Source organism: Sceloporus undulatus, chromosome 5 (genome assembly GCF_019175285.1).
Source record: "Sceloporus undulatus isolate JIND9_A2432 ecotype Alabama chromosome 5, SceUnd_v1.1, whole genome shotgun sequence".
In the NCBI taxonomy this organism is placed as follows: Eukaryota; Metazoa; Chordata; class Lepidosauria; order Squamata; family Phrynosomatidae; genus Sceloporus; species Sceloporus undulatus.
Genome location: NC_056526.1, coordinates 76,073,855 through 76,088,285, shown reverse-complemented (window position 1 = coordinate 76,088,285; position 14,431 = coordinate 76,073,855). Strand labels below are relative to the sequence as shown.

The 14,431-nt window shown below is 40.3% G+C and overlaps 1 protein-coding gene across 1 annotated transcript in view; it reads right to left on the bottom strand.

The window, feature by feature from the left end:
- The window catches only part of IL17REL (interleukin 17 receptor E like), a 61,182-nt gene that overhangs the window by 38,039 nt on the left and 8,712 nt on the right, over positions 1-14,431 (bottom strand). Inside the window, exons 2-3 of the mRNA XM_042466590.1 lie at positions 4,012-4,039; positions 1,563-1,712 (exon numbers count right to left, since the gene is read on the bottom strand). Coding sequence (XP_042322524.1) covers positions 1,563-1,647 — 85 coding nt within the window. The 5' untranslated portion in view covers positions 1,648-1,712; positions 4,012-4,039. The remainder of the gene's footprint in view (positions 1-1,562; positions 1,713-4,011; positions 4,040-14,431) is intronic.

Here is a 14,431-nt window from a genome sequence, read left to right as displayed (position 1 = left end):
TTTTATCACACAGACTTTTCCCTCAAAATGGCTTCCCATTGCCTCCAGTGTTGAATTTGGGCCCTGTAAGTCACTTCAGCACCCTTTTTTTTTTTTCCAATCCAAAGCTTTCAATTTGGAAAAAAAATGGCCTCTGAAGCAATTGATGGGGTACAAATTCAACACTGGAGGCAATGGGAAGCCATTTTGAGGGGAAAGTCCATGCCATCACACTCACACAAAGGGACAAAACCGGAGAAAGCCCTGCAAGGTGCTCCCAGAAACAGGAGTGAGGGTACTTCTGTTTGTTGTATTTAAGTACTGTAGACACTCTGCAGCCTCTTTGACTGCCTGCACTTGTTAAATTTAAAAAAAAAAGACCTATGGGAAGGACTACCTCTGATCTCTCCTAGGATTTTAAATAAGGTGTGCAAAGCTTGGAGCTGCCAGATAGTCTATTGTTTAATAAAAGTCAGGGCATTCTGGCACATTCCTTGGCTACCTCATAGGCAGGTTAAGTCCAAAAAACTTGAAACCCTGCCCCCAGAGACTATCTCTAATGTTTATTCCTCTTTTGAACATTTATTTTTCAAAAGATATTTGATAAAACATGATCAAATTGAATGAAGATGTTCCAAAAGAAATATATTTTCAGCATTATTCAAACAATGCAAAAGTAGTTTTCACTCAATTAATTCAGTGGGGGATGTAGAATCTTGCAATTCCCATCAGATCCAGGTAAAAGTCTCTCCTAGCTTGTGTGTTTTTCCTCATCAATAACTTTTTCCATCTTGACCACATCCTGACATTGCTTGGCCATATATTTTCCCCGTTTCCATCTGTGCAATGTTGGAGGATAAGGAATAGCTTGTCTCCAGGCAATCTTATCACACTAGGCCAACACAACAGGGACAAATCTGACAGGTGAATTACTTCCCCTCCATTCTATCATCCCCACTGATTACACTGCGATTTCCTTTCTATCTTAACTGGACTTTGGCTAGTCTGCTATTCAGCTTTTAAGTGAACTATGGAGATTATCGCACTTCCTTTCCTCCCAGCCTTGGAGCAGGCTGAAACCTTTGGGGGGAAATGTGATTCTTTCCTCTCACACTTCTGACTCTATCCTTTGAATGTTTTTGTATTATCATTATTATCATTGTTACTGTTAGGGATATTCTACAGGACTGCTTGTCTACTCTCTACTTCAGTTGTAGAATCAGAGGGTAGGTTTTTATACATCTAAACAGAGGGGAAAACAACAAACATGCTGTAAAAGAGAACTCATCTGAAGAAGCAATAAGAAGAGAAATGAAAGAAATGTAATCTAAAATAGGGGGGGATACAAGAACAAAAACAAGAGAAAAGAGGAAAAAACATCTGCCAGTAGAGAATGGACATACAAGAAGGACATTTAAAGAAAGAAATCATATCCAGAAGCAGTGTACGAGTCAGGATAAGACTGTGTATTAGTTAGTATATTAATCTATAAAAACAAATTGTAAGAAATGTATAACTTTAATAGTATCGGTTCAGTATCGGTTTGTCATTACTCAGGTTTCAAACGAACTGTCCTGACTTACCATCATGATGCAGTGTCCCCTTAGCACTCAAGTAAAGGGAACAGCGATTTTGTGCCACACACTTCATGGTGGTCCAGAGCTTCATACTTCTCAGGGTAGAAGGAGGAAGAACATCTGGAGCATGTTGGCAGAAACTATTGAAAATATTCGCTGTGAATATTTTTTAAAAAAGAAACAAATGAAAATGTAAAAAATAATAAAGGTCAAATACCGATACACTATTTTAAAAGAGCTTTTTGACAGCGGAAAACACTTCCTCGGACTGTAATGGAGTCTCCTAACCTTTATGGTTTCCTCCAACTCTGTGATTCTGTGATTCTATAAGATCAGAACTCACAAACATTACTTGTCGAGTTACAACTCCCAGAATACCTCAGTCAGCATGGCTGAAGACCCTTTGAGTCAGCTCTTGCCAGAAGGCACAACGTTGTATTTGTGAAAGAACAAGTAGTTGGAGAAATCACAAAATCAGCTCAGGCTGTAGGAAGTGAGTGACTGTTACTAAGCAGATTCTGGATGACCTTTTTATATGCAAACGCAACATATCTAAAAACTTGAAGCATAATTTTGTTGTTGCTCGCCCATCTGCAATGTGAAATGAAGCTGTCAAGTGTAATCATTTGGTGGTAAATTGCGGACTTGGAACAGAAGGCATTCTTTTCTCACCAAGACTGTTAACTATGTTTAATGCAATTACAGTAACCTGAAATTGCATTGGATTATGCAATCCAGTCCTTTCTTCTTGGTCAACTGAAAAATATCTACTACTGATTTAGTAATACAGTGCACCCGCTTCATACACAGGCGCATTATATGCTGCTTTCAGCATAAGCTGAAAGCAGAGTCAGTTTTTCCAGCACAGTGTGCCGGAAGACACAATGGTGCATGCGCCACCGCAAGCACAAGCCCCATTACTTGCAATGGGGCTCGAGCATACACATTTTTTGTTTTACGCGGGGGGGCCGGAACGGATCCCTCACATAAAACAAGGGCGCACTGTAATACCCATTGATGTTAGGGGTTCTTTCTATAAATATCAGATTTGATTAAAATATATTTGAGTTCTTTCTAGATTCATGGTTCTTTTTTTAAAAAATTCAATATTTATTTTAAAAATGCATAATAAAAAGAAATACAGTAGAAAAAGGCGAAAACCCTACAATAAAAAGGCGAAAACCTTACAAAATCACACAAATATCAAATAATCTTTCAAAATCTTCAAACTTTCAAGAATATCCCTCCCATAAAGTCCCATATAATCTAGATTGTTTTGAATACATCAGAGCACAGTGACCCCTGACAAACCGGAGGATGAACAGCTACAAGGTTTGCATTAACAAAGTCAACAAATGGGAGCCACCTTTCATAAAAAAGAATCTCAGTTTTGTTGTTTTGGTTTTGTTCTAATTTCCAAAGAGCAGGACTTCTGCAAAGCTGAATAACAGTTTACACCAGGGCAGCACCAGAGCCTTCTAAAGTGTTCTGATTAGCATCATGCTAGTTATCATGTGTAATCAAATATTTTTGTTCCTCTATCCTTAGTTCACATGATGCTACATGCTAAGGTTTTCTTTTTTTAAAAAACACTTTAAGCCAGAAGTGCACATGCAGCCCTTGAGACCACTAAGTGTAACCCCAAAGCCCCCGAAAGCCCTCATGCCCTGCATTCCCCCTCACCCCACCCAAATCACCCGCAAATAAAGTCATTTTCCTTTCTCAACATCCCAGAATCCAATTTTTTTTCTGGCCCAATTTGTGGGTGATTTCCCCCCCCCAACCAATCAATAGACACCCCCCAAAAAAAACCTGCAAATGTAGCAGTTTTTCACCCAGCCCTTACAAATTCCCCCTCAAAGGGTAAGAAAAAACAGACAAAAATCAGCCAAAATATTATTCAGATGTGACATAGGAGCTTATCCCATTAACAAATAAACTGGCTTACCTCTTCCGACTTGAATTCAGGATCTGGGATGCCCCTGGATGTTATCATAGAGAAATCGCTGCCTTTCTAGCCGGGATACCACTGCCCAGATGCATCCCAGGCCAAAGCCTCACTCAGCCAGTACATTTTCAAAGTCGGGGAACTTCTGACTTAAAAAATTGGCCGGCTGAGCAAGGTTTCGACCCAGGATGCATCTGGGCAGTGGTATCCCAGCTAGATAGGTGGCGTTATAGATATGATAACATCCAGAGGCATCCCAGATCCTGAATTCAAGTCGGAAGAGGTAAGCCGGCTTATTTGTTAATGGGATATGTTCCATTATATCACCTTTTTGTGCAGGTTATTGCTCAGGGGAGAGGGGAAGAAAATGGTTCCCACTCAGTCTGTCTTTGCCCATTCCTGCATTTAACAAAGCTAGCTTGTCATCAAAAAGTTGCCCACCAGGTGACCAGTTGTCCAAAGAAAATATAAATATTTTGGCAATTTATAAAAAAAAGTTATACTTACTAGCAGTTTGAATTTTGCAAAGAAATCCCTGTGGAGGGGAGAATTATAAGTTAGTAATTAGAATGTTACATCTCTGAAATAAAAGATATGCCTTTCAAAAAGAGCTAGAATAAGCAATCATCATATATCAGCTGAAGTGAAGTTCATGCTAGAAACCTAGACTGGTAAAAGGTTATTCATTTATATATTAAATGTATAAAAAGAAGAAAATGCATTTATAATGACTGAAATCCGTCACTCCTTAGACACATAGGCTGGTTATCATTTGGTAAGATGATGAAATGATTAGTTCTTTTCGGACAATTGAATTTGGTGGCTGGTATCAAAGCCACCATTACATGTGCATCATCCTTTTAGTTTAAGGACACTCAGCTTTGTATTTGGCTGTATATACATGGCCAGATAGGCTGGAAGACAGCAGAATAGGGAGAGGTAAGAAATGTGTTGGGGTTGCTTTTGATACAGGCATACCCAGTGTACGTTTACCAGAAATTATTTGATTCATTTTATTCTTCTTTTAAAGGTATTTCTAGCCTGGCTGCCAACTGCAACATATCCAGGTGACACACAAAAGCAAGACTGGGCAAACTAACTTCAGATATACACTGAAGAAATCAGCTCACAGTGATTGACTAAAGGATATTTTTGAACTTGTGGTGGGTAGCTTGATGAAAATGTGCAATTGCTATAAAATCAGTTAATTAATCAATCAACCAATAGGCAAATCTGTGAGAAAAGAAATTGCTATGAAAAATGCTTAACACCATACTAGCCTTCTAGAAATCAGTGGTGTGACTACTTGGAATACTATGCACTATTCTGATCAGCACATTTCAAAGGGGACATTGTAGAGCTGGGAAAAGTGCAGAAAGAAGTGATCAAAATGATGAAGGAACTTGACCAGTTCCCCTGTGAAGAAAGGTTCCATATCCCATACCTACATAAGCCTCATGAGCCAACCTCATGAGTCTCATAAACCAATCTTCACAATGACAACAAAAAAGAAGAAGAAGTCATATGCAGGCATAAATTGAATTTAAATCACTGACCCACACCCTCATCCAGGATTCAGTTGATACAGTTTAGGCAGTCAAACAAAACAATCAGGCACAGCTACCAAGGGAATGCAAACCAAGCAATGTGCCAGAGCAGAATGATGAGAGTCCCAGTATACAGTATCCCAGTGTACAATGTGATTGCTCTGCATCTTCGATTCCTCTCCCTGCTCTGCATTGGTCACGGAATGGCTGCCATGGAGCTGTGGCAGCTACACTCTGAGTCCATTGGGTTAAGAGGAGAGACATAGCATAGTTTCTGGAACTAATATGCTGTCCTTTCTCATACAGAATCTTGGTCTAAGGGTGTCTCTACACTGCAGGAAAAAAAGCAGATTGACACCACTTTAACAGCCATGATTACAATGCTATGGAATTTGTGGTACTGTAGTATTGTGAGATATTTAGCATTCCCTATCAGAGAGCTCTGGTGCCACACCAAACTACAAATCCCAGAATTGTATAGCACTGAGCAATGAAGTTATAGTGGTGTCAAACTGCTCTATTTTTGCAGTGTGGCAGCAGCATAAGTCTGCATTTTATTGTTGATTACATTAGCAGGTATGGTATAGGAATAGACAAGTAAGAGGAGAGGGTTCTTCGTGGCCTATACTATCACTCTTAAAACAACCAGATTAAACCCAAAGAACAACTGATTTCACAATTTTACATTTTTTTCTGGTATTGTGGGGACTGGAGTTGGGGGGGAGGGAATCAAACTAACATGTTTTGTAAACTTTCTCTCTCCACCCCCCTTCTCTTTCTCTCTGGCCCCCTTGCCATTTATTTGCCCCCCCCAAAAAAAAAAGGCTGAATTTAAAAAAATGATGGGGAGCTCAGGATATCTATACATTCACAAGCCTCACTTTCCCCAACATTGCTCCAGCAGAAGCAGATCTTGGGTACAAACCCACTTTTCTAGTATTTCTGCCTTCTGCCTGATTTCAAAGAAAATGGAGGTGGTAACCCTTTGTGATGCTCTGGTACAGGAATGTCCTCCCAAGGATGCTTATTTGGGACTATTGCCTACCCACGCTATTTTATTGTTGGAGTTTTCTTTCAGATCCATTTAGGGCTAAACAAACGGCCTCGATAAAGTGGCATCCTGCCGCCCTTTCAGCACTCTCGGGCTGGCAATCAGCCATACACCGTGGCTCTGATCCAACAGTTTGCCAGCTCAAAAAGAGGCAGCAAAATGTCATTCCTTTTAGAGCTGGCAAAACGGTGCCTTTGCAAACCATGGCACTTTTCAGTGCTCCTTTCAGCATGCGGCATATAAACGTTGCACCAAAGGAGCTCCATACAATCGTGTGGGCAATGTGATGCCGGCATCAGAGCGGGCATAAACCAAACACCACATCCCCTCGGCAACCCCCACACTGGTACTTCAAGCCGGTCTGTTTAGCCCCTTAGCCTTTTGTTTTGCTCAGTGCTTATTTTCAGTGCTTATTTTTTATTGCTAGTACATTTGCTGCTGTCTCACTGTTTTATTGTATAATTTATACTAGTTGTTTTCATCCTTTGACAGTTTTTAGAGGTTTTGTCTGTTTACTTGCTTGCTTCTTCCTAAACCACAAAGGAGCCCTTTGGACTGAAGAGGCAAGACTTGGAAAACATCCAAATAAATAAAGATTTTTCTTCCTCTTTGCTTTCCTTTCCTTTCTCTCTTTCTCTCTCTTTTTGTCTCTTGTCACAGATGGAAGATATAGAAAGATTTTTTTAAAAAAACCTATTCAGGCTCTGGAAAGATCAGTAATGAATTGAAAAATGTCAACAGAATCATAAACTGAGCTCCCATGTATTTGCAAAATCAGATTCCATTTCCTGGTAGAGAAAGAAGGAAATTGCTTAGAGGTTTTTTTTTTCTGGATAATATGTAAGTAAGCATAATATCTGCTTATGAAAATAACTTTTAAATTACACGTCTTTAAAATGTGTACTTCAAACACCATTTTATTTTTATTATATATTTATAATACACACAGAGGTGAGATGTACACTTTACTGAGACCCAAAAAGGTCTGGAAATACAGAGGAGTCTGGCCTAGGATGCCAACCCCATTATTATTTTGGGGGAAAAGAGAATAAACTATAAATTCTGTCTGAGATTATTTATAGAAACTTTCTATCTACGTTTCTATCATCCAACTCTTGTGAGATTTGCTGAAGCCAGTCAGAAACAGAAAAATTTTGAAACAATGTGAACTGCTGGACAGCCGAGTTTCCAGCCCCAGGCTAAATCCCTCCACAGAAATGTGTTCATTTAACCTAGAAGTGGCTGCATCCACACTACAGAAATAATTCAGGTTGACACTATTTTAACTGGCACGACTCAATGATATGGAGTTCTGGGAATTGTAGTTTGTTGTGGCACTCTGCTAGAAATGTGACTTCAAGAGTCCTGGTGGTGTGATGGTTAAATGCCTATACTGCAGCCACTCACTCACAAACTACAAGGTTGTGAGTTCAGTACCAGCCAGGGGCTCAGGGTCGACTCAGCCTTGCATCCTTCCAAGATTGCTAAAAGGAGTACCCAGCTTGTTGGGAGCAATTGGCTTACACACTGTAAACTGCTTAAGGAGTGCTTAAGTGCACTGATAAGCAATATAGAAATGTACTTGCTACTACTAATAGTAATTTCAAAATTCAAACTCTTTTCACGGCCGAAGAGACTATGTATGGGATATGTTCATGGAGCAATGATGTCAGTGTAGGAAGGGAGCCAATGTTTTAAAAACAATGAACCAGGTAGCAACAAAAATAACACTTGGGTGCTGAACATGTATGCATGCACACACACGCATGCATGAACTGTTTCTGACTATTTTGATTTTTCGTTTCTTCTCCTTTTTTCCCTTTGGCCCGAGACAGATGGGCAGGAAGCGCCATCCTCGGGCCAAAATTAGGGTTCGGGAGCACGCAGCAACTGCATGCTCCTGAACCCTAACAGGTATGGATGGCACCATCTTTACATAATGTCATCCATACGTGGCACGCATGCACGATGCAAGCACAGCATTGCATCCACATCTCCAGGTGTTGAGCTTGCATCATGGACACATCACAGTGCGCCAATGGCACACTGATGACATTGTCCCCACGTGCCAAAAAGAACCTGTTTTTTCCAGGTTCTTTTTGGTCCAGAGGGATGATGCGCAGTTTGTCTGCTGTGGCGCCACTCCAGAAGGAAACTGGATGCCTCCAGCTCGTCCCTTTCTTTTTTACACCCAAGTCTTCTGCTTTTGTATCCATTTTAACCCACCATTAAAGCTTTCAGCTTTACAAAGCATCTCAGAAAGAAGGGCGACCCCATCTGTACCCTAAATTATTCTGTTAGCATAAAGAAAATTTAGGGTAACTAATATGTGTACAGTGGGGGGTGGGTGGGAGGGTATTCTATTAGCTAAATTTTGGTCTCAGAATTATTTAATTTTGAGTACAATTTAATGTAAGGAGCCTTTGTGGCACAGTTGCTAAATGCCAGTCCTGCAGTCACAGTGCTGTAAGTTTCACGTTGGAAGGCTCCAAGGTTGACTCAGCCTTCCATTCTTTCATAGGTCAGTAAAATGAGTACCCAGCTTGTTGGGGGCAATTGGCTTATACATTGTAAACCACTTAGGGAGTGTTAGTTCACTGATAAGCATCAGTGATGTACTTGCTATTGCTATTGCTACTGTTACAATTTAATCCTAAATCTGTCATAACAAGGTCCTGGTAGATCTAATGATTCAAGTTAAAAAACAAAGTAGATACTGCAAACCTGAGGCTCTAAGTAGGGTAGATCCTACAAACTTTCCCATCTAAGTAGGGTAAGAAATGTTAAAACAAAATTAAAGCATTTCAGAGGGAATAGTCACATTAGCTTGTTGCTACAGAAACAAATTTTTGTGGCACACAAAGAATTTTAAGACTGAAAATGGTATTGTGACATCAGCTTTTGTGACCTAGAGTCCACTTTGCTGCGTACAGTACACTCTGACCTAGTTGGCAGTTATATATACAAAGAAAGCAAAACACAGATACATACAAAACACCAAAATAAGAGACAGAGGACAGAAGCAGATATGAATCACTTTCAGCCAACAACCAATGGTCAGGATTATAGCTTTATTGCACAAGGTTGTTTTCCTTCTACAGTGGCACTGTCTGTCAAAACACTAATCAGAAGTCCCCTCTTTCCTTGTGCACCTTCAGAACCATTCTGGGATTACAGTATTCATTTTTGCAAACACCTTATCGCAAACAGCATTTTGGACTACCCATCACTACCTCCTCAAACACATTATCCCCAACCGTTTTTATTGATTGACAAACATGCACACATGCAAATGCATAGAGAGAGATGCCCTCCACATGGAGAAATATAAATGAAAAGTTTACAATTCAAAGAGTCTTTTTCGGGGGGGGAGGGGGGGCATCTTTCTGATTAAGATAGATTGGACTTCCCAGACTAAACTAATTACTGATAGAGGAAAGTCAACAGCTACTAATCTGTTTGTCTGACCTATCCCTGGCTTTCATGTAGCAGCGATTAGTATGTCTGAGGGAAGAAGTTAACTAAATAAATGCCTTTTTAAACTGTAAGACACTTCTGTCTTTTCACCTTACATTCCCAGACATGTGTGAGAGTGGTTGTGTATGTCTATGTAAGTATGTGCATGACAGAGAGCAAGGAAGAGAGAGAAAGACATTAGCATACCATGGCATTGTAGTGTTGTAGCAACAGAGGGACTTCAGGATGAAGCAGACGGCAAGGAAGGAGTGGCCTCCAGTCATTCCAATTGCAGTTGGACTAGGACTAGGATTATAGCGACTGCACAGCCCACTCCCAAAGCAGGCCACCGCCACAGGTCCCAAGCCGTGCCAACCAGGCGTTGGTTTAAATCAACCCCTTTTTTAGGCAGCCTCAGACTCCTTTGGTGGCTACAGAGCAGCTTCCAGCCACTTTGAGAGTGTGTATCATCTAAATGCCATGCCAAAAGCCGCTTTTTTGGCCTATGTGTTTTGGGCCTTCCTAACTAGGCCCAGAGGACTAGAAAAGGAAGTGAGTGGAGGACAGAAAATCAGATTGTAACGTCCATGTCTTCTCCTTTCTCCATTCAAACCACACCCACTGACTACCCTATGTCAGAATAACTGTGCAATTGAACTTTTGTGGAAGAAGTCATTAATGGATTTAATGTGTTAATAAAAAGAAACACATTTAAAATGGTAACTGATGGGAAGACAACAGAAGAGGCGTGATGCCATGTGGTGAGCCCCAACCAAAAGGACTATAAACCTGTTACGGATGCAATTAGTCAGCCTCATGCTATAAAGTCCGTAATTACAGAAAGAAAGAACATAACCTAAAATGAGGCAATTATTTTCTCCAGTGAGATGATGATGATGATGATGATGATGATGATGATGATGATAATAATAATTTATATTCTGCATCTCTAAGCAGATCAAAGTCATCATAACCCATAAACCCTTCCATTCACAATAAAAATACATTTTAATTATAATCTAAGCAGGGACAATTAAGGGGCAATTGATGAGAGGCCACTGAGAGGCTAGTCTGGGAAAGCCTGCTGGAAGAGATACGTTTTGACCACCTTTTTATAGCCAATCCCTGCACTGAATTCATCTGACATCTACAATATCATATTTAGGATGGAATCTTGTACTTCTTCAGATAATGTCCATAATTATAAAACAGGTTAGACAGCGGGCTCTATAATATATTTGTAGAAATGATGGACAGTTTGTGGAAACAGGAAAATCCCAGAGTGGGTTAACAGCAAATCAGTCTCAAGATCCAAATAAAGTTCTTCGTTATAAAGCCTTAGAAAAATTGCTTTTGGATTACAGCTCCAGAATCCTCAAATCAGCATGATCATAGTTAAAGTAAGGCTTCAGCTTGGCTTTCAAATAAAGAATCTTCATGCTGCCATCGTTTCCTGCAGCGAGCAATATTAAAATTGTTGTTCTATGTCTTCATGTAGTTTCTGACTCATGGCAATCCGAAAGAGGATCTATCAATAGGTTTTCTGGGGTTAAAAGTGTGTGACTTGCCCGAGGTCACCCAGTGGGTTTCAACCCTGATCTCCAGTTGGGGTCCAGTGCTCAAACCACTACACAACATTGGCTCTCGATATTAAAATATTTATTGTTAATGACATACCCGTACTACACTACATTCCACTATGAGATCAAGCACTAATATTCGTTCACTAATACTTCCATGCATTAATATAGAAAAATTACTTGGCTGATTTGGCTAATCATGTCACACACATAACAAATCAGATTTGGTAACCAAAACAAACCTTCTCTGACTTCTCAATGTGGAATTTATCCACCATTATCTGCCTCTTGGTTAGCAATACCAGTACAGGATCCAGGGGAAAGAAAATCAAATTGACATTTGCCTGCTGGGGATGCTGTAGCTGAAAATCCTGCTCTGAGCAGGGGGCTGGATGATGTGCCACAGGACCTCTTCCAATGCTGTGAGTCTATCATATATGAAGATTATTTCCTACAGTCCAACAGGAGTGGCTTTCATGAGTGTTTCTGCTATGGGAAGAATAGTCATCATTATTCATTTCCTGAACAAAATAGAATAAAATGGAAGGGTTTCCAACTCTCAGGAAACCTGGTCAGGGAGAATAATACAGTGGCAAGAATTCTGTGCTGTTTTTGCCTGGTATTCACACATTCCAAAGTGTTTTGGGAAATTATTCTGCACAGGGAAATTATTTTTTTTTTCATGAAAATTAGTATAGTTTGCATAATTTTTTTAAAAAAAGACTCTTGCTATACCACATCTGTCATTTGTGTAAGACCGATTTTTTTCTTCTTCAAATTATTTTGTTGTGCAAGATTGCTGTTTTCTAGGCAAAAAACAATAGTTTAGCACAAGAAAAATCTTCCACAAAACCCAGCAATCTCACTCCAAAAACATAGCCAGGTGGTTTTGTTATGGAAGTTTGTTTTCTGTACAAGATTAAGTTGTTCAAGGTTTTGTTTGGTGTTGGCGGGGGGGGGGGAGGGGTGGCATAGTAAAAACATTAAAATGTGTGACTGTCTGGAGCCAGTGTTTTTAGAACATACTCCCACACTCCCAAATATCTCAAGCAGAAAACCATACTGCATATAATAATGTCCTGAAACATTTCAGGGCGGGTGTATACTGGGTGAGACTTGCACAGAAATATTTGTTTTGTTTTGGGGGTTTGGGGGCTAAACCATATCCTATCCTTGTCTCCAAAATGGCAATAATCCTAGGTCGGATATGGAGGCCATGAACCCCTCCAGATGATGACTGCACTTCCTATCAGCCCCAGCCAGAAGTGCCAAGGTGAGGAATGCTGGGAGTTGCAGTCCAAAACATCTGAAGGCTGCATACTTTCCACACCATCCTCCATTATAGGAAGTAAGTCATGCTGCAGCAAATCTATTAATGGAATATACAAATGATCAACCTGTAAGGCCCAATAAATATTTTAAAACTTGAAATGGCTCTTAAGAAGGTGTAAAAACAACTTGATGTTATGGTCTAATCCTTAACCCTTTATTTAAAGTCCCCTTAAATTCTGTACTGCAGTCTTTGTAGGGCCATGATGAAGATTTGATTCCATAATTGCTTGGAACTCTCCTTTAGTTCAATCTATTATTAAGGCAAGTTATATATAACCTTAAGTAATTTATATATAGCTAGGCTGATGATGAACTACAGAAGTACAATCCAAGCAGCAGCCTACAAACCAGGAAGAAGCTTAAAATGGAAGGAGAGCAAACTATAACCCTTCCTTATTACAAGTTCTGGAAGCACACAAGGAAGTAGTGACTGCAACACTTACAGTAATATGTATCTTGAAGTCTATGAAAATGTTTTGAGCAAAAGATAATTTCCATTTAAAGATGAGATTCTAAAATATACAATGTAGTAAAATTTACCAAGCTGACCTTCATTACCAGAAGGACAAAATGTCTAAAACTCTGGTTTTCAACAGGACAATTAAAATAACGTTTGAGGAGGTTAACCCCCCCAACTCTCTCTCTCTCTCTCTCTCTCTCTCTCTCAATCTTCACATGACAGCAACAGGCAGAAAAGGAGTCTTCATCGTGCATATAGCCTCATCACATGATCAAACTGCCTTAATTTTCAGGGTTCTGAATCATGTGCATTGCAGGCATTCTCTTTCTCGGAGTGTTACTCTAAACGCGAAGGGAGAGACACGGAGAGAGTGCAACTAATTCGCTTCCTCTGCTCTTGTATTCAAGTTAATTCCCTTTTCAATGCCTAAATAGGGCTTTTACCAGAATTGCAACATGCTAGATTCAGCATACTAAATGATCATATCCAAATGTTTGGTTAGCCATTTTAAGTCAATAAACAAACAAGGGAGCAACCGAACCCTACCACTTCTATAGCTTATAAGGGCAATGACAGTCTGAAGAGGTAGAACCTCTCCATCACCTGGAGGCTCTGCACACAAACAAATTCTGAGTTCCCAATCATATGGAGAGCATGCATACATAGAAGAAGCTTTTCTCTTCACAATTTGCTCTATGCAACAGAAGACAGATGATGGAGAGGAAAGGACTAGCACATTTTTCTCTTAAAACGTTGATTTAAACTGGATAGCAGAATGTCTGAACAGGGCTTACATACACAAGCTAACTTAGCAGGTATGCTGGTTCCCCACACAGAAGGTCTCATTTGACCACACAGTAGATCAAGGGAGTCACAAAGTCTGAAGAGGTGACATAATCTATGCTCAGATCACACTTCTTTTACTATTTCTTTCACGCAATATGTTTAGGGGCTCTACAGACTGCACCAAAAGGGTGGGCTGGAGCCACCCCTTTTTGCTCCTGAGGGAGGCCGCAGCAGCCAAACCATGCAGCCTCCCTCCTCAGCAACAAGAACCCACTAAAAGCAGGTTATTTTGGCAGTGCGTGGCCACCAGCATGAGTGTTCCATTGGTGCACCATGGGGCATTGATGACACAAGTGCGATGCCATAATGTGCAGACAATGCATTACACTTGTGTCAACATGGCAGCCCCCATATGGACAGGAGGCCGCTGTGATGGCAGCACTGCCACGTACTAGGGTTTGGGAGCGTGCAGATGCTGTGCACTCCTGAACTCTAGAATTGGTGCCAGTATGGCACTTCCCACCCTTTTGTACTGGGCCTTTAGTTACCAGTTGGAAATCCTGCCCAGCCTTATTATTATTAGGCAAAGTGGAGCAGCGGCCTCAGGAACTGCAGTCAGCCCTTCTTATAAACAGATTTTTTATACACAGATTCAAGCATCCACGGTTTGAAAATGTTCAAAAAAAAGTATAAATTTCAAATATTAAACCTTGAT